At 50.6% G+C, this 22,496-nt stretch overlaps 1 protein-coding gene across 1 annotated transcript in view; it reads right to left on the reverse strand.

Annotated features, from left to right (window-relative positions):
• Positions 1-514: 514 nt before the first annotated feature.
• The window catches only part of RANBP17 (RAN binding protein 17), a 236,178-nt gene continuing 214,196 nt past the window's right edge, over positions 515-22,496 (reverse strand). Inside the window, exons 26-28 of the mRNA XM_054568057.1 lie at positions 4,285-4,383; positions 2,318-2,445; positions 515-611 (exon numbers count right to left, since the gene is read on the reverse strand). Of these exons, the coding sequence (XP_054424032.1) occupies positions 515-611; positions 2,318-2,445; positions 4,285-4,383 (324 nt within the window). The remainder of the gene's footprint in view (positions 612-2,317; positions 2,446-4,284; positions 4,384-22,496) is intronic.

Consider the following 22,496-nt stretch of genomic DNA (forward strand, 5'->3'; position numbering starts at 1 on the left):
TTCGGAGAGCTCCAGGCTCGTGCTCAGCGCCCCCAGCTCAGTGCCCCCCGCGCCGCTTCTTCCAGACTCATAATGAACTACTAATACAACAGGACCGGACGGCATTTGTCTCAATCTGGGGTCCACGGTGAAGGCTGCACCTCCACCTATTCTCTGCTTTGATTGCAGCACCATTAACTGGTACACGCTTAGGCGCAAACCTGGTTTATTATGTTCTTTGGTTAAATATCGTTTCTACACCGTTTCAGAGCATTGTAAGAACAAAGATAATGACATTTTTATAGAAAGACTGAAAACACTTTTGCTTTTTCAGAGCAAAGAATGAATTTACATAGAATGAATGTGCACTATTATAAATTCTTAATAATGAGGCCAGATTTATAAAAAAGGTAGGGCTTCTGTTGTTGTTCGTTTTGAAAAATAGATTTCCCTGGGCCAGCCAGCATCACTGTCCTGGGCTCAGACCCACAAGAGTCTCCGGACACAGGCCGCTCGGCGCGGTCAGACGGTCCTGTCAGCTCATCATATCCAGGCCGCATGGCTCGGCGCCGCCATCGCTGCGCAGGGCCTCGGCCACGTCCCTCCTGAACACAGACAGGTTCTGGGTGAACCTGTGGAAAGAGGCAGAGAGGGCGAGGGCAGGGGCAGGGCCGGGCTGCACGAGTTCAGGACCCTGGAGAGGGCCCGAGGCCCAGCCGGCGGCTGCCTCCCGGAAGGTTCCCACCAAAACCGCTCTGACCATTCGGAGGGGTGCATTTTATGGTTATGCTTTTTAAAAAGTCAAATTACACACTGATGGTACAGAATATTATAAAGAACTGAAGCTTATGTGCCAGGCTGAGCTTACGTAGGTTCGTTTAATCATCACACGTCTTCCCAAAGGTAGGAGACAGTATTCTCAGTTTACAGATGAGAAAACTGAGCGTAGTGCTTCAGAAGAGGGGGCTCTGGGTCAGACCCCCTGGTTCCTACCCTGGCTCCACCAACCTCTTAGCTGGGGGATGGTGGATGAACACTTAGGGCCCAATAAGAGTAGAAACCCCAGGGGGTGGTGGGCAGTGAGAATTTACTGAGTCAACCGAGACAATGCATGTGAGTGCTCAATACAGTGCCTGGCCCGCGGGAAGCCCCCAGGCCTTGCTGGTTAGAAACTCCAGAGGCGAGGAGGAAGCAAGGAGGGCTGTCTGACTCCGCCATTTCCCCGCGGGGCTGGGGAGGTGGCACTCACACTCCCCGACCCCCGGGGAAGCCGTCCCCCCTCCAGGCGCTCAGGGCTCCCCCACTCAGGGAGTCTCTTCTGCTGGCTTCGCAGGCTGCCCCTTTCTGCCTGAGGGGGTGTCTTGGCAGGAACAAAGGAACTGTCTGCAAGGCTCATCCGACTTGGGCCTTGTATTAGCAGGGCCCAGGCTGGTGGCTCCCGGACACACAGCGGCCGCTGCGATGCCTGTGATTTGCATTTCAAATGGTGTAGCCTTTGAATGCTACCACTTTTACAAGAGGATGGGACAGGTAGTTGTTTTTCCTGGAAACATCAGTCCTTATTGTCTATTGTCTCTACTAGAAGCTCCATAAGGCCAAAACCCTTGAACAATTGGTTCATTGCTGGTATCCCCAGTGCCTGGTGCACAGCGGAGTCTCAAGAACATTCTGCACACTGAGTGAATGGGTGAATTCAGGCATAGCTGATAAGCTCGGGTTCCCCTAATCTCAGTGGCAACTTGTTATCTCTGCTGTACCAAAACCATCGCCCCCACCACCACCCAAGCTTTCTAAACCAGCCACTCTTAAAGGCCAGGCAGAGGAACTGATATTTACTGCAGGCTGTATGTCGGAGGAACCACTCTTCACTACATTCTGTATTTGAACATCACAGCCAATCACCATCATTTCTGTTTTACTAGTAAATAAACTGAGGATCAGAGAAGCTGACTGCCGTAGTCACTGCCACGCCGCCTGAGGGTCAGGGGTAAAAGTTAAGTCGGAGCCTGTCTGACTTCAAAGCTTATGCTTGTTCAAATGCGGGGAAGCCTCTCCTCGTCCTTTGTAGCAAATCTGAGCTTTCTTTCATTAGTTACTTTTCATATCTCTCCTGTTGGAATATAACATAAGCAGAGGCTGGGTTTTATTTGTCTCTGCACCCTGTAGAGTCCCTAGTATGATGCTTGGAAGGAAGCAAACACCCAGCCGTGTATACTGGGTGGAAGCTGAGTCTAGTAGGGTCACAAGGTGTAACAGAAATGCCACGTCAGTGCATGAGCCGCGCAGACCCAGAACACCCTCCTCCCCCGAGACGCTGCGCCTACCAAGCACTGCTTACCTGTCTCTGTTCTTGATGCTCAGGTTCTGCTCCACCCCTTCCATCAGGTTCCTGAAGCACTGGGCAAGGACCTCCTGCTTGGGGAGGGGCTGGCTGTTTATCAGGCTGGCCCTCAGTTCACTGAAATGCTGTTGGGAGACAGAGCAGGCGTCAGGGCCCTGGCCCCGAACCCGGGCCTGAGGGGAGGCCTGGGGAAGGCGCCAGATCGGCTCCAGCCCGCTCTCAGAGGAGCGCCGGGCCGGTCTACTCCGCACCGTGGGCCTTGGCTGAAAATGGAAGCAGCCGGGCCCTCCGATGTGCGACCTGTGTTGTCCTGCCTCAGAAAAATCTCTTGCTAGAATTGTTCTACTGTCACTGAACAGTTAGGGTGACGGGGTCCTTGCTTCCTCTGTGGGGACTGAGCACGTGGCGGGGTCTTCCTGACTCTCATCTCCCCGAGTCGCAGGAAGGCTGGGAGAGGACGGGCCTCTCAGGCTGACGGAAGGACGCGACCGGCGCCCAGGGAGCACGTGGGGCCACTGAAGGCCGAGGCCGGGCCCGGGCCCCGCCATCTTCACGGCTTCAGTGGATCACTCCTCACACAACTCCAGGCTTTGTTTCAAGTCCCTGTCCTCCCAGTGAGGATGGGTCTGCTCTGCAGAGGCGGACGGACGCGAGAGGGGCTTGCTTAGTCCCAGGAACGATCTGTCACATCTGGCCACACAGACCCGCAAGTTCCTTCTCCTTTCTGGGATCGGTGAGCTTTCGTACAAACAAAAGCTCTCATGCCAAACGCAGCTCCTAATTATGGGGAACAGCCTAATTTCGGCACAAAGACAACATTTTGCCAGTCATGTGCTTATCCTTCTAAGCCCGAACAGCGTGATATTTAATTTCCGTCATACATTAAAACAGCTCACATCAAAAACACACATAATTAATATGGAGTCAGACTAATACTTAAATACTATATATCAGAGGCATTAGACGTAAACCTCGGTGTCTTCCTGAACAAGATTGGGAATGCACAAAACGACTTATTTTTCCTTTTTATAATGATGCAGTGACTCACACCAAATAGAAAATTATTAGTTTTTCATCCCAAACCATGAAATATTGCCTCCATCAGTAAAGTATAATATTGTGATGTCATAAGCTTTTTCTAAACACTGAATTTGCCCTTATTCCCTCTCAATCATTTTAAAAGAACTGCTCTCCTTTATAGAGCCTGGATTTAAATCACAATAACACCGGGGGAAGATGAATGGCGGGGCGGCTGAATGTGGCTAAAATTGGATACTTCAGCACAGGTGAGTGATGAGACAGCGCTGCTCTTTTTGATATATTTTCTTCTTCTATTAGTTTCCTTCCAAGGCTGGGATTTCAGTTTGAATTTTAATGTATGCGGCTGCCTCTAATCTCACTGTCTTTTTCCCCAGTACTATCTTATTGTATAGACAATTCATTCTCCCGAGCAGTAATGCACTGTTCCTCCCGACGGCAGGGGGCGGGGGTGGCTTCCGGAGGCGGCAGCCGGAGAGCCAGGGAGGCAGCCCAGGGTGGCGCGCCCTTCGGGACTGGAGACTTGCGCTCCTGGGTGCAGGGGCCTGGCTCTGGGTTTGGCCCTGGGGGCTGCTCTGCTGCCACCAGCAAGGGCGGCAGGGAGCCCAGGTTTGAAAGGAGGCCAAGGAAGGAGCAAAAAAGGTTATTGCTTAGAATTCCCTGGGAACAGCGGGAGGAGGGGAGGGCGAGCTTGAAGCACTGCTGAGCGCATCGCCTGCCCCGGCGTGGGAGCTCCGGTTCCGGAGGAGCTGGCCCGGAGGCCCTGCGTACCTGAAGGAGACCTGAGACCCTTGGGGAAGGGCCTTCTGGGGGGAATACCGCTCTGCCTCTGGGGGCTGACAGTCCCAGCTCGGGCTCAGTGGCCCCTCGGTCCTTCCCTGTCACAGCGGGCCCGCCTCCCGAGGCCTCCCTGCAGGTCCACGCACCTTCTCATGCAGCAGGATGAGCCCCAGGAGAGGCCTGGACACCGACCACTGGTTCCGACAGTCTTCAAAGACGATGGTGTTCATGAGGACAGACATCATCTAGGGGACAGAGTGGCGTGAGGACACTGCTGCCTTGCCTCCGAGTCCCTCCAGCCCCTGGTCTTCTATGGACGGGTCGGTCCCGGCCTCTCCGCCCTCAGGTGCTCCCCTGTGCACTAGGTGACCAGGCGGGAGCCCAGCTCGCCTTCCTTTCTGCCTCTCAGTTCACCTGAGGTCAAGGCGTGGAGGGGACAGCCTCAGACAGAGGGAGGGATGGGACAGCCACCACGGAGCCATGGAACATCCTGCTTCCCGCCAGCTCAGGCTGCTAAAGGCTTCCTCTCACTCCTTGCTCACTGATTCATGCACTTCACACACCCACTTCACTCCTCCATGCTTCTCCATCCATTCTCTTAAATTCAAAGTCTGCAAGGCAGCTAGGGGAGGACAGAGAACACAGGCACCTAGCGTGGCCGCTGCCCTTGAGGCGCCGGCTAGAAGCTTCCTGGCGCAGACCACCAGGAGACAGATGGAAGGGAGCAAGGCTGGGTGGGTGCAGTGCTGTGGGTATGCGGCGGAGGGTGGAGAGACGGGTGGGCCAGACGCAAGACCCTGGCGCCGGGGGGCGGGGAGGGGCGAGGTGGTGGAGACCATGCCTGGACTTCAACCTGATGGCAGTGGAAGCCAGTCATGGGCTTACAGCAAAAGGGAGACATGCTCAGGTTTGTCTGGGGACCTGGAGGCCAGGTCCCGGGCAGGTGACACAAAAGGAGAGAGGCCGGAGATGAGGCTGCTGGACATCCAGGCAAGTGAGAGTGAAGCAAGCTGTGGTCATTCACGTGGGGCTGACGGCGCAATTTCTGCCTCTTGGACTCTTCGCCTCCCCCCACAGCCCCGGTTTCCATAGCCCCAGAGCTCCTTTCCTCGGAGGCGGGGGCGGGGGCGAGGCTGCAGCACAGGCGACCACGCTTACCGCCCCCGACTGGGCTTTGGTAACGCCTGGTTTCACCCTCCGGTGTGTTTGCAATCCAGTCTACCCTGTGATCTCGGGCAAGTGACTGAGCCTTTCTCTCTGTGTCTCAGTTTCGTTAGCTACAAAGAGGAAAGTAATAATCCAGCATCAGGAAGCTCTGAGCATCAAATGAGATGGTGCATATAAGAAGTGCTGCAAAGAGCAGAAAGTGCTGCAAACATTTAAGGTATATAATCACAATGGTAATGAGCTTCTCTGAAGCTCGAAACATCTGTCATCGCATCCATACGTACATCGTCATCGTCATCATTACAACGCGGAGGCCGCCTGCAGATGGACTCTGCCAACTCCAGATAGGCTGATCGGCTGTGTGTCCAGCCTTTCCGGGGGGGCGGCGAGGTCTCCAGCCTGATGCTGAGCGGCATCTGTGGATCACGTGTCTCTACGTACAATCTAACAAGCCATCCAAAGTCATGGAGCCACAAATTAAATTGACAAGCAAAACTAACAGATCCATGGAGACAGTCTAAAATATTATGGGCTTCACAATGTGAAGGCAGAATGGATATTTTAATGGAAAAGATGAAAGTTAGAGGTACTGAACTCCTGTAGTAACTGACAAAGCATCCTGAAGTGATGTGCCAATTACTTTATACGGTTCTCCCGTGGATTCATTTGTCTGAATGCATGTATTTATGTCTGTAATAAGTAAGGGGATGTTTGAATAAAATACTTTTCTAAAAATAAAGTTAGCTAAAATGGATGATTTTTTTTTTCTTTTTAACTCTTCCGGAAAAATGGAAATTAGTGAGCAAATCTGCTCAAATGGCATTGACGTTGCGGCTCGTTTCTAGAGCTCTCTTCCCTCGTAATCGTGGAGGGTGTTGGGGAAGCAGCTCAGCCACGCAGCAAGTTCCTCTGAAGAAGGGCCCCACCGGCAGGAGCACTGGGTGGAATGGTTAAGGACAGAGTCCTGTCTTGGGTGAAGTGAACGTGCTGGCGGGAAGCTCTCGGCGGTTAACGCGGTGAACAGTGACGGCAAGGAGCGAGCTCTCGGCGACTGCACAGCTCACCCAGCCCCAGAGCCGCAAAGCACCACCAGCACGTGTTTGGTATGCGGAACGCAGCAGAAGCGGGGTCCCCGGGGTCCCCAAGGCCCCCGCCCCGCTCACTTCCCGTGCTGTTACAGGGGTGGCCGGAATGGCTGTTTACAATTTACTCAACCCAGGCTACCATTTCCAGGGCCTATGTCCACAAAAACACACACTAGCCATGTAGCATCCTCAGCAGCTATTCGTTATTCTGCCCACGTGGGGAGGGGACCCCGTGGCTTGGCCCACTCCACACTGCCTCAGGCACTTCCTCGTTCCCACAGCCTTTGGCAGGAGTTGATAGGAAGTCTCTCTCGATGAAGTGAAACCAACATGCTGTAGTAGGGAGAGGCTTTGGAGCCAGTCAGAGCTGGGGCCGAATCCGGCCAGGCCACATACCTACCCACTTAAATGTAGAAGGTGGGCAAGCCATCCACTCCTCGGAGTTTTTGCTTCCTTACGTATATAGATGGGAGACAATAACAGCTCCTTGGAAGGGCTGCTGTGAGGACTAACTCACAGGCCTCAAGAGTCACTAGCGTTTCTTTACTTCAACTATGGCTCCCTGGCCCGGCCCAGCAGCGTCTCATGGCTCAAGGAAGTGCCCCATTTCCTGTCCTGATTATGTACCAATAAATCAGATGATAGTCTCCTCACACTCTAACTTCATCGAGGGTTGGAGTAAATAACAACAGCAACAACAAAACTCTAAAATGGGAAACAGTCCAAAAGGCATCCCTATTTGGCCGGCTCGTGCGTTAGCATGGATTTGGAATGACAGTGTTCCCGCTCGTCTGAAAGCCTGTGATCTTCCACATAACACACCAAGCTGCTCTACAAATACCTGACCTGGAAAAAGAGAACAGGCAATGCTGTGTCGTCCGTGTCTCCGTCCACTTCTCAGCTCCCCTCCTCTGCTTCACGGAGCCCAGTGGACGTTCCGACCCCAATGCGCTGGGTGGGCTCTCCCTGCAGCAAGGGGGTAGCTGGGGCGGCCTCCTGCCTTGTCTCCCGCTGACAGAGGGGGGGCACGGACTCGGGGTGAGCGAGTGCTCGACGGCGAGGACGCGGTCTTTCTAAGGAAGCCGGGGCTCAGTGGGGCAGGATGGCTGGAGAGGGTGCGGGGAGAGGCCTGCAGTGGGGAGGGCGGGGCGGGGGGGGCCGCGGGCAAACCTCTGGGTCCTGACGAGGGGCTTCTCTCTGCGCCCCAGGGCCTGCCACTGCGCCTGGTGCACGTCAGAGGTGTAGGGAATAGCTACTGAATCGAAGAACGAAAACACGAAAAAAGAAGAAACGGGTGAATGGGAAGGAATGAGTGAAATATCAAGGACCAAAGTCTAAAGAGCTCAAAATAAAGGGCTGAAAGGGGATGGTAGAGAAAACAGAAGTTCTGGCCTCCGTCTATGGCAAAACCTGAAATGGGTGACTATCTGAATTACTGCGTCGTTCATCTCCAAGGAGCCGGCCTGCCCGCACAGGGACAGTGCGGTCCGCCGCGCCGGCCCCACCCTTCGGGCCACGCGGGCCGCGGGCACCGCCTTTCCCAGGACAGGCCCGCCCGTCAGGAGGCCGGCCCGCGAGCGCTCTGCCTGCCAGCGGCGGCTCTCTCCACGGAGAGCCGCTGGGCCCGCGCCGCTGGGCACACGCGTGCTGCTCTAACCCTCGGCGGCTTCTCCCCATTTCGCAGACGGAGGGGCTGCGGTCCTGAGGGGGTGGGTGGCACCGCTAGCAGCTCCCACGGTGTGAGGTGGGATGAGGATTTGTGCCCGGACCTGCCCAAGCCCCCTGGGTCGTGCCTGCTGCCCAGCGCCCTGCGCCCGAGAGTCGGGGCCACGGCCACCGCAGCGGGGGTGCGGGCCGTGTCGTGCGGCTGGTCCCGCTGCAGCCTTCTGGGGGGCTGACGGTGAGGGGCCAGGCCCGTTTCCGGGCACGGCTGCTCCTTCCACCTTCTGCGGGCGCTCAGCCACGCCGCCGCTGTGGGCGCCAGGCGGCCCCGCGCTCCCTGGGGCTGGGATCCAGGGCAGCAGCTCCCGGAGCGCCTGCAGCGGGCCTTCCGGACTCCCACCTCGAGCTTCTATAAATCTGCTTAACGTGTTCGCGGACTCTCAGGACGAACACCAGCACACGATTAATAGATTGTCTCTGAAAAATGGCCCACTGAACGTTTTCCTAAAAATAATAGCTTCCCTCCCACTGAAAGTACCATGTACACGGCAATTTAAATGAACATCCTAGAAAACACTGGGAAATTAAACTAATTTCCTCTGAGTTCTAGTACTCCCTATAAAGTCAACACTTCTCATTGTTAATGTCCTTTGAGCACGCTGAATAATATAACTAAAAATATTTCACAGACTTCTAAGAAATAGGTGAAAAAATTCAAACCCCTTCCCCTTGCTTCCTGTCTGTGTCAGAAAGAGCGGTGTCCAGGCCGCATGCGGCCCAGCACAAAATCGCAAATTTACTTGAGGTGGTATGAGACTTTTTTGTGATTACGTGTTGCTATGTATTTAAACAGGTGGCCCAAGACAACTCTTCTCGTCCCAGTGTGGCCCAGAGACGCCAAAAGGTCCGACACCCCTGGAAACTGAACCCGAAGTGATGAGATGAACCCTGGCCTCCAGGGGTTGAACCCTCAACATACGCAGGGAACTTCGGCTCTTCCCTCTCTAATCGCATCTCTTTGTTCAGGGCTGCACCGCACCACAGTCGGAGTGGGCGTCCGCTGCCCGTTGACCAGGGAAGTAGAAAGTGGCTCAGGGACAAGAGTCATCTGTCTCGTCCAGAAGGTGGCGGAAGGAGGGCCTGAGGAGGCGGCTTTGGTTTAGACCAGCGACTTTCAGCCTTTCTCATCACAGGGCACACATAAACTAATGACTAAAATTCTGCGGCACACCGAAACTTCCATTTTTTGCCGCTCTGACAGGAACATAGGTATAATTTAGGTTCATTTGCGCTGGATGGCTATTGTTGTATCGGCTGCTGTCTTTTTTTTTTTCAAATTTCGCAATCCGAGAGAAAAGAGGTCAGTGCCCCTGACTAAATAGTCAGGCGTTGCATGTTTTAAACATTCTTGCAGTGCACGGGGTGAAAATCGCTGGTTTAGATAAAGGACGGACGGACCTGGGAAAAGGCGAGCGACTGAGGAGAAAGCCGAGCTCTAGATGGGGGCGGAGGGCGGAGGACGAAGCAAGGACGACCAGGGCTGTGCCCAAGAGGACACGTCTGCAGAATGGGGTGCCCGGCCGTGTCAGGTGGGGGCCTTCGTGGGGGCAGGGGTGGTCGGCAAGGTGACCGGTACCTCTGGCCGAGCCTGCTGGGCCTTGGCTCTGAGGTAATGAGGTGATGTGTTGAGGAACGACCAATACTAAAGGCACCAAACACTCAAGAGCTGCTTCTGAGTCTCTGGCCTCCTCTGGCGCAGTACCTGGCCCTTCCGAAGGCCCGTGGGAGACGGGGCACGGGGCCTGGGAGAAAGCGAGCGCTGCCAGGGGAGGGAGGCGTGCAGGTCGGCGGCGCTTGTGGAAGCCGGGGAGTCGCTGGCCCTGCCGTGTGCTGTTCCCGAGGCCCCACGCACAACACACACTGAAATGTGATCCTCCTCAAATTAGATACTAGTCATCTTTAGGGAAAAGGAATCAATTGTTCTCTTCGTCTGCTGTCTACCAATGTGGTATCAGTGGAAGGCTATGAGAAATAAAAGTAATGGACAAATAAGCGTATATTTCCCTGCCTGGATTAACTAAGCCCCACCATCTAAGTTACATTAAGTCTTTTAATATCTGTACATATTAAACACGCCCTTAAATTCTTATATGTCTTTGTAGCCTCATAATAGAAGCAAGCATTTAGCACTTTAAATGAAAAAAAAAAAATCAAACGAGATGCAAGACGAGGTGAGCCTCTCTTTTAAAGAAACAAGATTGCGGTCGATTATGGGTGACCCCTTCTCCTCCGGAAAATCATTTCGGGGTCCTGCCTACTAGGCCTTTGCACAGTGCTGGCTTTGCTTAAAAATAAATAAATAGACAGACAGATAGATAAATAAAAGCAAGGAGGCTCCTTACCAGTCAAGGCGCTGCAGGACTGGGTACGTCAGCTGGCTTTGGTCTCATATTAGCACTGCGTGTCACATCTAAACTAACGGCCCCCCCCACCCCCGGCCCCTCCTTAAGGCAAGTGAGGGCGTGCTTTCTCTCCGAGTGCTACATGGCCTGGAACATTTCGGAACTCTTCCATCCACCGTAAAATCTAAGGAAATACACGGCCTGGCTTTGCTGCTGTTTCAATTTCCCCCATTGCCAATGTTACCCCTTGTTCTCCAAACATTCACTTGAATCATCGTTTATTGGGGAAAGAATTACCTGCCAGTCTCCAAGCTTATGAGAGTGAAGATAAAGTTGGAATGAAACTTCAGGATTAATTAATTGAGAGTATTGCATGTAATGTGTCTATTCTGGATGTTACGGCACCCATCACGATGAAAACAGTTTTATTTTCCATGGTTGAAATAAATTATCATAAATAATTCATTTCAATGGCAGAGATGTACTGGAGAGCAACAGCAACAAAATTGACTGCACTACACTGTGAGCCTCATTCTTGAATCTTCATTATCCATTGGAAACTTTTTACGAGTAGTAAATCATATTTCAAGTGGCTGCAGATCTCATAAAGCAGCTTGTGCATTAAAATACAACCAGAAAACCCGGGGCTCTGGAAGGCTGCAGGGCCTGCCACTCAGCACTATTTGGGAAGCTGTTTCTCACTCTCCTCTTGCCGACATCAAACGGAACACTTTTCAATGTGATGGGAAAATTAAGCATCACTTGTCAAAAGCGTTATTTCAATTTCCTCTGGGTGGAAATGGTGGGAAAAAAGTAGAGGGATAGCTTTCAGCTCCCAAGCCATCTTCCTCGATCATGTGACACTGATTTCTAGTTCCTGGTCCTGCATGAGTGACCGACTGGCTCATACTAGCCTCTGGGGGTCCCCAAATTAGCCAACAGGTGTGCAAGCTCCAGGGGCACTAGCAAAGGCACCTGTGCTACGATTCTGTCTAGAAAGACCTGCCTGTCTTCATAGGATGGGTGATATTTAGCTTGAATCTTAACAGACGCATAGAGCATCATCGGGGAAGGAGGATATATTTGGAATAGGAGGGAAAATGAGAAAAAGCCCAGGAGACAGGGCTTGGCACGTGCAAGGAGTAGTTGGCCCGTCTATAGGAAGCTTCTGAGAGAGACCCTCCGAGTGGCAGAAGTGGGGCTGAGGACGAAGAGAAGACCGGGCTGAGTCCAGGCTGGAAAAGGCCGTTTGGGCCACGCTAACCACAGAACGGAGTCAGGGCCAGCGTGTAAATGGGAGCCTTCGCAGGGCTGCTGGATGGTGATGCGGTTTCCGGTTTGGAACAGTAGCCAACGGGGAACCGGGGAACGGCAACGATGGGCAGGCAGGGGCAGCGGGCAGGGCTGGGGAACGCTGCCCACGTCCAGGGGAGAAGTGACGCGAGCCGGGGCAGGGCTGCAGTGGCGGACGCTCGGGGAAACGATCGGAATCCTTGACCGTGTGCCCCGTTTTCGTCCCAGTAAATGAAGTCTTTCCAAGAAACATAACCTGACACGGAAGCTGCACATAAATTCTGAGCTTGCGGGACGGGGCCCCAAGTTGAAGGCTGCCAACGGAAAGGAGAGGCTGGATGCTAGGCCGCCCCGGCCGTGCTCCCAGCGGTGGAGGGGGGCTGAGCCTAGCAGGCCGACAGTCCAGCAGTGAACTCGGGGGCTAAGGAGCAGTGAAATGAACCCTAACCAGAGAGCATATATATATGCGTGACAGAGAGGACTGCAAGCGCATGGTGATATTAAATATTCAGTGATAAAGTAAACTCTAACTGAGGCCATTCAAAATCAAGGAAGGGAGCGGGAAACAGCATGCTACTTTATTGAACAGCCATCACAACATTTCCCAATGAATATCATATTTCACAACAGAACAACATAAGGCATAATGGCACGAGGGCATCTCACGCAGTCATCAACGCCGAGTGCAATGAATATTGTATTTCATAATAAATATATTACCCCTCCAGTAGGAGGTTCAAAGTTTCATTGCCTCTCATCTATCACTACATTCTCCCTGATTTCGTGAAGGGATTTGGTTAGAATGGACATAAAACCCTTCATAACCAACAGGGGAGGATTATTTCACTTATCATGTTCACAATGGTTTTGAGTGGGGAGAGAAAGTATTTTTGTGGAAAATTCATGGGGCCCTCAGAAGCGTTTTCCATTGAAGATTCGGCGGGAGTTTGCATTTCAGCCACGGAGGAAGGCCCCTGCGTCTCAGGTGGGAGGGTTTTTATTTATAGCGTCTAAGCGGGGGAGCCAGCACTGGCCAAGCGGCTGGGAGAAGGTTCAAAGATGCTGCTGAGATCTGCAAGCTCTTCTGCCCTGATCGTTACGTAGGGATCCTAAGAAACGACGGGGACTGAAAGTGTGGAGCTCAGACCTCTTGCCGCGAGCTAGTCCGACCTTCGCCAGCCACCTCCTCTGTGTCGGGCTCGCGGTCAGACCCGGGGGATGCAGATATTCAAGGCACAGTCCTAGCCCTCAGAGAGCTCACAATCGAGTAGGGAAGGACACACACAGTTACTTAAACAAAGACAACACAGCATGGCCAGCGCCACCAACATACGCCCGCACAGGAGGCTTTGAGAGGCCAGAGGCGGCTGACTGGCTGCCTAGGGCCGGGGGCAGGCAGGGATCCCCCAGTGTGGTGGAGGGAATAAGCCAAGGCTGAGAGGCGGCCAGGCAGGAAGAAGGGCAGGCAGGTGCAGAGGTACGGAGAAGTGGGGTGATGAGCAGTTCTGGGGGCATGGGAGGGGGTGTGGGGCAAGCTGGTGGCTGAGGAGGGGGACAGGGCCAGGTCTGGTGAGGGGCCTAGTCACGCGCTAGGGAACACGGACTTCCCCCTGCAGGGCATGGGGCGGCACGCAAGCTGAAGGAATCCGTCCGGCAGTGACGTGGAAAGGCGAGCTGCCTCCGTAACCCTTCTCCGGGCGTCAGTGCCTTTAGGGAGTCTGGGCCGGGGGGCTTCTTCAGAGGATGTCCCTTTCCTCCTGCGCTAGGACTGGGAAGCCACTGGCGGGCCACCTGCTCGTGCCGGGCCTTGGTCAGGATGCGCCTCGGCGCCTGCCTTGCTGCCCCTCTGCCAGCCAGTGCCCTGAGAAACGGCACTGCCATTACTTCCCTTGGCCCACAACACATAACTTAATAGTGTCCCTTGTCAGGAATGGTTCTCTTTGTCAGAAAGCTTTTTATTGATGTTCAACCTTCATCTTCCCTTTCTTAATATTATCCCATTATGCCAATACTCCATTGTGCCATGCTAAGTAATTCCCTTTCCTCCCTGGCATTTACATCTTCCAAGTATTTATAGACTTATCAAATGCCCCATTTAGTTGTCACTTAGGCCGGCTATACATATTTAGCTTCTTTAATCTGGCCCCATAAGCCAACCCTTCCATTCTCCTAAATCACTTGAGTCACTCACTCTCCTCCAGGTTCCTGTCAATTTGTTTCTAGCCTCTCTGTAACTCAGGGGGCTGGGGAGGGAGGACCCGCTCCCTCCGTGGGGTGACAGCATAGCATTTGCATAGGGGCGGGGCTTCTCCCTGAAAGGGCAGCCTCGCTTAGAGCAGCCCCCGCCCCTGGAGGGGCTGGGGATCCTGCAGGCATTTCCTGTCAATGTTCTATTCGGAGCTCCTGCTATGTGTTAGGTGCACCCATGCAACACATGCCTTCGGCTCCTACCTACCACAGCCAGACACTGTGGTATGGAATGAATAAAGTGTGGTCCCTGTAGCCTTATGGTGCACGATAGCCTAAGTATTTATTAATCTCTTATTGTCCACCCATCACGTTGATTCCCTTCTAATCTTCAGGGTCTCAGAGAAATCATCCCTAAATGCACTTAACTCTAATTGACGCTTTTAGTTCCCTGAGCGGAACTTCTCTGTCCCGTCTAAAACAAGATGCCACATTAAGCACGGGCATTAACACGCAGCTCCTGTTTCGGGTTTTCCTTCTGCTGGGCCTCTCCGGCGCCTATGAGGTTTCTCTTCAGGTCTTGCACTTTCCGTCACTGGACTTTCTGGCAGTTAATTTCCTATTCTGTGTGGCTATGACGTCGGCTGCTGGGTGTGCCTGTGAGTGTTCCCAGCTGCGGGCAGCTGAAGGGGTGGGGGAGCGGGGGAGCTTTGAGGCAGTGAGCGCTGGCTCAGGTCTTGGGGGGTGTGGGCATGAGACACAGGGTGGAGCAGTTCAGCCGCCTCATCCTGGGGGCCCGTTTGAGTGAGGTACAGAGTTCGCCAGGGGGAGGTGCTGTTGTCCTCAAAGAGGTGAAGTGACTGCCCCGAGGATACAGGGAGGGGCACAGAACTGCTGTTCCAAGCTGGGTATGCTGACTGCCAAGCCTGTCTGTCCTGATGGTTATAAAGTAGAAAGTCCCCAACAAATACAGAGAGTCTGCAATTACACAGCTTCGAAAGGAGGATGGAATTGCCTCAGCCTGAAAGCGCCGCGGGCACGTTTATTCCCCTAAGCATGACGGGGGTACAGAATGGACGTGTAAGAGTTCTTCTGGGGTGCAAAGCGTACTGAACAGCATTAACTCACAAAAGGTCAGAGGACTGGGGAACCTTGACCTTGTTCTGCAAGTAGCGATCAGGTTGCGATCACATAAAAAGTCTTCCCTAACACACTATATAAGCTCACGGCTGCCCCAAAGGCTGCTGCTGTTGGTTCAACTTTCCAAGAGTTAAGACAGAAATGAATACAAAGATTTAATTCACAGCTCCAGCCCTCTAATATACTTTGGGAAAATTTCACATAATTTGCCCTTTGAGTACATGAAAGACCAGTAATAACTGTAAAATGAATAAATCATGCCATCATTAAGCCAACTCTCACTTTATACTGTTTCATTCTTTCAAAAAACTCAAAGAGCTTCCCATACCACTCACAACGCCACTCAGAGAGAAGGTGGGAAGAGACCCTGCTCTCCACCCTGCAGCCTCCGTGGGACCGGGGGCGGGGGGGGCGGCGGAGAAGGAAAGCCAGCGGCGGGGGCGGGGGGGGAGGCAGGGGCGAAGGCCCTGGCAAGCCCGGCCCTGGCAGAGGCTGTACCAGTGACAGATCGGCCCGTCGGCGTGTTCCAGGCATCGACACTAACTGGCGGTGTGACTGCGGGCAAGGTATTTCACCTCTGCATACCTTTCCCACGGAGGTACTATGCGATTAAATTTGTTGATGGACCTACACTCCCAAGTTAAAAAAATATCCATATCGGCCCTATCCACCCATTAGGATGGAGATTCCGAAGAGGCTCGGGCATGAAGGCACTATATACATGGCAAGTGCTATGAAGGGGATTTCCCTTCTTGCCATTCCGAGCAGGTGTCCAGAGCACGCAAGAGGGACAAATGCGAAGTCAGTTTGGGCCAAGAGAGGGGCACAGGAAAAAGCGGCTGTGTTGCAGGGTGCAGGCGCATCTGACGTATTTATCAAATGACGCCTTGGTGTTAGGGAGCCTACGCACTCGGTTCAGTTTGTCCTCACAGCTTCCCTGAGTCAAGGCTCTTCTGGCTGTGAGGAGAGCAGCCGCCACAGACAAAACTTAGGCCTGCAAGGGCTGACCTGAGGTCCCCGGACCAGCAGAGCAGCCAGGCCTCTCAAGGACCCACAACCAGGGACAAGGGCTGGCAGGGCCTGGCCCAGTTGCTTGCTCTCTGGAGCTGCCTGGTCTCGCTCTGAGACTCGGCGTATCCGCTGCCTTTACCTTGCGCTGCAGACCGGCCACTTCTCTGAGCACGTGGCAGGGAATGGCTACCCGTGGCTCTTGATTTTCCAAGTCTCCAACTCAGGTGAAGACTGGAGGCTGACCCATGCCTTTTAAATGCCAACTTCTAAAACCTGGGGCGACTGACTGAGGCATCTTGTGTTAAGCGTCTACCTCTCGTCTAGTCCGTTCTCAAGAACAGGTCCTCAGCTGCATCGAGGACTTATGAATGGAACACTGTTCTCTCCCCTTGGCCTTTCCTCCACTCCCCCAATCCTGATTCTAGTCCATTTAAAATGAGCCCTGTAGACTGGTTAAGAGCACTGCTACTTACTAGCTGCATGATATTGTATTTTGCCGTGTATAATGTGCACTTTTTCGCCCAAATTTTTGAGGGAAAAATAAGGATGCACAGTGTACATGGGTAGTACTAATTCTATATCTATATAAATTTTTAATTTTTTTATTTATGCTTATGCATTAAAAGTGTAACTCTAGAAAGCAATAAGAATATCCATATGCAAAATAATACCCGGGAATACGGTAATTGGTTTTGTTTCTAAGTATGGATAAATAAAAGATTGAAATAAAAAATTAAAATGAGAGATCTTTTTCCCCCTGAAAGTCTGGGCCAAAAATGTGAGTACGCATTATACACGGGAGCATGTTAGACATGGCTAAGTACAGTACCCGGCTTCTTCGAGCTGCAATGGCACTATTTTGATTATGAAATGGAGATAAAAATATCTGCTTTCCAGACAGTGAGACTTGAATAGAGTAACACACACACACACACGTTTTTTCTGTGTGTGTGTGTGTATAAAGCACTTAGCACACAAGCCTAGCATATGGTGATTATTTCTACTTCTTTTCCATCGTCATCATTCATCATCATAATTCTCTGAGCCTGAGGTTGCCCTTCCACAGTGACTTCTTAGGTCCTGGCAGCCCCACAGAGAACAAGGCTTCTCCGCCCGGATGGAGGAAAAGTCTGGCTCTTGAAGGAGGTGTGACGGTTCTGCCACTTGGAAGCGGGAGGGGAGGAGGCCCCCCTGCACCCAACGTGCTGGGGTAACGCCGCCAGCCTCACTGCGGCACCCACACGCATCCCGGGTCCTGCTGGCGCGCCCCAGCCTGGCTCGGGTGTAACTCAGGATGATGCTCCCAGGTGTCGCCTTCACAGGTCACAGAGACACTGCTTATGGGAGAAGGGCCGCACTGGTGTGAACACCTGGGAGCGCGGGCAGAATAGCAGACAGCTTCCGCCTGCGAGGTGTGCACCGCGCCGCCACGGGGGGCGCCAGCATAAAGACGCAGGGTCGTGTGCGGTGCTTTCTTTTGCTGAGAGATCTTTAAAAGCAAAGATCAAACTGTCTCTTTAAAACAAGTTGCTCATTTTCCCAGAGCTGGTCTCCGTATGTAATCTATGGATTAGGAATTTTCCTTGCAGAGACTTTTAAAAAAGATATATTTAGTGGACTCTTTTTGTCCTTAATTTACAGTGATAGCCAATTATGCCAACCACTATTAATGAAGAGGTTAAAACCCGCCTTGCTCGCCGTTTGCCGCACGGGGTGAGTGTTATAAAGCGGGCCTGACTGCGTGCTGTTGGGCGAAGCCGCGCGCAATCCTCTGCGCCTTTTCCTCATGAAATGCTGTCTCTGCTTTACATGAGTGGGAGGGAAAAGGGGCACCCATTGTTCATTTTTTACAACTCCTTTGCTATTCTGACAGCATTTGCTGCAGACTAACGGCAAAACTGACTGTGCTAAACTGTAGATAAAAGAATGATGACAGATTGCAGTCACTTTAATTCATAAAGAGCACACTCGGAGCCCCTGGGAACGCCCTATCAAGCCACTGGCACCCAGTGACTTCATGCGAAGCCACAAACTGTATCCTATTTTTTAGATTAAACGCAAGGGCTAATGGACACATGACTTATTTATTTCAAATTCTTCTTTTACGAAGGAGTGAGCTCCTTGGAAAACATTATACTTCCCCTATTCTATAAACACACAAATATAATTGCAAAATGACATCATTCTGTTTTCATTTAATTACTCCTGAAATGCTTTCTATTTAATATTCATTACTCAAAAGCTAATTTAAAAGAGAAAGAGATGAGACTTATTCAAAAAGATGTACTGTCATTCACAGCAATAGTTATCTAATATACAGAAGTTAATAAAGCAGATTAATCTACAAGTCCCTTTAAGCCATTCTTGAGTTTTGAACAACTGCCTCTTTGACCTTTCACCTTCACGCTGTGCACCAGTAGCAGGTGCCAGCTGTACAGAAATTATGGCTGCGCATTTGAAGGCAAAATCTTTTCTTACTTTGCTTCTGACCAGCAGCTGACCCTGTAGGAGTGATTGTTTCTGGTGCCGGCCTAAAGGCTACATAAACCAGTAGCAGATAAACAAAAGGCTACATAGACCAGCTGCCTTGCCTAAGGGTACCATCCTAGGCTGACACCTCCACTCCTTCTCCAGCGTTCCAAATTGCTCCTTGTCTGTTTCCATACATGCATTTCATCTTGTTATTTTGTGTGAGGGGTGAGCAGGGGTGGGCGCAGGAGAAAAACCCCCCAAATAACAACAAAAAAACGCCCCCCATCCCTTCCCTCGAACTTGACTTTTGAGTATTCCATGTCAAACTGTGCCATTATGATGCTAATCTAGGTCTGATTTAGCAACTTTAATAAGAGGCTAAACCCTCTTGTAATTAGATAATAAAATTTTATTATGTATTTTAATATTAAAAGTCTTAAAATCAAACTCTTCAAATCATACGCTGGTACAGAACTAAGGTACTTAAGTATCATAGCCCTAGAAAACGGGAACCTGAAAAAGCACATTGTGACTAATTTTTCATTCTCAGAAATGTAAACACGGAATTCCTATGTGGTGCCAGTGAAAGCCCCACCACTCTTAATTACGTGCAGGGAAGAACGAATCTATCCAAGTATGAAGCACGCTGTACCATTTCCAGCGACAGCGTGAGATGGCTTTGACAGTTATTTCTTGGATACAAATTACACAAGTATAAAAACAATCCCCATAATGATTAAATGCAGTTATGTACATAGGAGAATACCAGTGCAAATGGTAACATATTTAAATGGTTTTCCTTCATTAAAAAAATTATATATGATATTAAACCATCAATCACTGCTGAGGCACAGGAGTTTAAATGTATTGTCACTGGTTGAAATAAATGACTTGGAGACTGAATTCTGGCTCACTCAATATGGTGTCTTCGCTGTTGCTTAGTCACCCAACTCTCTGCTGGTTTGGGCTACATCTGGTAGATTCCATCCCTTTCAATTAATAAGGGGAGTTACGCTACCAATGGATTACATCTTTAAACTGTGCTTAGAGGTAGGAAAAAAACATGTCCTAGTGGGAAAAAAAACCCCACCTCTCTGTTCTGTTAACCATTTGGAACTATATTTGAAGTACTAATTTTTTTTCTTCACCCATGTTTAAAGGAAAATTTTCTGGTACATTTTCAGCAGGGTTATTCAGTAGTATATAATAATATATAAGAATCTCATCCTAGCATTACCATTTAGTTTGTTATGCAGTAAGTGGTCTCTGATCATGTTGATTTGATACCTAAAGTCACTGCCTGCAGATTGTACTTAAGAAATCTAATTTTTTTGTTGGTTCGTTTTGCAGGCAGCCACTGACTAGCACAAGGTGGCAGGCTCTGTGAGGGGCTGGGACAAGTATCAAGATGGAAATAATCTTTGGGGAAAACAAGGTATTCTGTAAAGAAAGGTGTTAGGGCCGTAACACTGATTTGATGATCTGTTAATCAAGAATGGATTACTATTTTATGTGGTTTTTCTGTTTTAAAATACCAGTTGTTTTGGTTTTTTTTTGGTTACAGTTGAAAGAGTCATTCAAAAATTCTATAACAAAAATGAAATCAAAATGGCAAAGATGATATATAAAGAAGGATATGGACTAAAATTCTCCTTCTAAAGATGGAAGACAAATAATTTATAATATCATGGATAAGATGCCATTGATGCCATTTAAATGAAAAAGAGTATTTTTCTACTTTTACAAACATAAACTTTAATTTTCTAAACTGACCTTCAGTGGTGGTAGTCACATACTCATCAATCTTAAGAGTTTTATCCCCTTTTGGACTTTTACTGCTTGGCTGTTACCCACATAATTTTGTCCAGCCCTGGTTCTTCTGGATATTCTGAGTTGATCTTGAATAGTCAGATTTTATTGCAAATCTCCTGTATGCAAAATAACATCTCCTTTTAAAACAACTAACCAAAAAAGCATGCTTTGAAAATTGTCAAAGTGTCCGAGAGAAATAAAAACACCACCGTAGCGCGGCCACTGGAGACGGGGTGAGAAGCACAAGGGACTATGCGCCGGGGGCTCCTGCAGCTCCGACGTTCTCTGGTATCACATAACAGAGGTGGAAAACCGGTAACCAGACATAGAGAGGGGACCTGCAGAATACTTTCATTTGTTGTTTTCAATTTTCAATTAGTGGCCAACATTTTAAAATCTAGATTTCTGGCTTCTCTTTGGGGGTTCGTCTCAATAGATGCGGCGACACCGAGTCGCCCCTTCTTACAGGGAAGCAGTGGGCTGGAGCTGTGTGGACGCTGCCCCCTTCAGACAGGAATGTGTGCTCAGTTTCGTGGTTTCTTCCCCCAGTCTACCTCATTCAAGTCTTCTGCTTGGCTCTTAAGAGGCATCTTAGCTTGTAGAATGGAAAGGCGAGGAGGAAGGAGGCTCCAAGGAACCCAGGTGTTGGTTTCAGACTTGCCACCGTGAGAAGACATTAAGAATGATCTTTGATAGAGCTAATGGTACTCAGCAGTAGAGGCTTCCTTTAGAAAAGAGAAGCTGTTTATGACCAGTACGAGGTGAGAAAAATGGCCCTCCACACTGATAAATGAGTGAGGAAAATCAGGACGAAGCCCAGGTACGTGCAGGGTATGGGGGACGGACACCAAACACTTGTTGCTCCCCCCGACTCCGTCACACAGCGGCCGTGCTGAGTCTATCCCAGAACAGGCAGGTTAGAGAAAAGCTCAGTAGCTACCGCAAAGGCATTAAAGGAAAGTCACAAAGGCACATCAGGAGACAGTCATACTACAGACCCTGAACTTCGCAAGGGGACGTGCCTCACTAAGTTTTAGACCCTTGATGTCTGGCTATAGAACGAACGACTGGCTGTGGATGTAGCAGGAGAGAGAGGAAACCCGGAGCTCTGCTCGCTCTGCCTCGGGGATGGCGGGGGCCACAGGGCCTTTCTGTACCAGCTGGCAAAGCCACCTTCCTCTCCCTTGCCCGTTGCCTCTCTGGGTCACTGCCCATCTGTTTCGTCCCGGCTGCAGCGCCGAGCTGAGGTATAGGATGACGCTCTAAATCATTCTACCTTGAGGACGGTCCCGGTGGGGCTTCCTGGAAGCTCAACTTGCCTCACTGCAGGCGCTTCAAATATACAAACACTCTCAGATGAGTCGCCTATAGCAGCTATCGCTTTGTGGTTCAGCATGTGGACTCTGCAGGTACACGGGCCCAGGCTAAAATTTTAGTTTTCCCACTTCCTGACCAAGTGACCTTGGGAAAGTTACTTAATCATTTTGTGCCTCAATTTCTGTATCTGAAAATGGGGGTCATGTCACAGAGGTACTGCGATGACAAAATTAGATTAAATACATCCGTACAGCGCATAAGCTCATGCCTGCTCTTAGTAAGTCCTTCTGTTTGGCCAGTGTTATTTTTTTTCCTAGAAATAAATGCACAGTGCACGCATGGAGTGCTATGAAGACCAAGCTCACAGCAGCGTCTGTGAAAACCAGTTGTACCATGACATGGAAGTTCCCCCTTCCCACTTTTGCTGCCTAATGACCTATCCCTGGCTTCCTTTAAACCTTTTCAATCCATGTTACCCTCTGATCCTCCTGTGAGCGGCCTTTCAGCATGTGTATTTTTCATATCAATCTACTGCCATATTTTTGATAATAAAGCTGCAAATCAAGCAGGCTGAGCTAATGGGTCATGTGGAGGGCACACATTCTATTCAGGGTTCACTAGAAAGGTCTTTAATAACATTAGAAAATCCGGCTAATCATTTTTTAAGGGGCTAAGAGACATGAATATATTTCATCTGCTTAAGTGTTCCCCACTGTGAGAGTCTTGCTAAGTTTTCACTGGCCAAAATCTCGCCATCAGTTAAATATGCGACTGCACTCTCCCCTGCTTACTATTATGGAATGGAATCTT

Source organism: Pteronotus mesoamericanus, unplaced genomic scaffold (genome assembly GCF_021234165.1).
Source record: "Pteronotus mesoamericanus isolate MK-2021 breed Mesoamerican mustached bat unplaced genomic scaffold, CSHL_Meso_final contig_2, whole genome shotgun sequence".
NCBI lineage: Eukaryota > Metazoa > Chordata > Mammalia > Chiroptera > Mormoopidae > Pteronotus > Pteronotus mesoamericanus.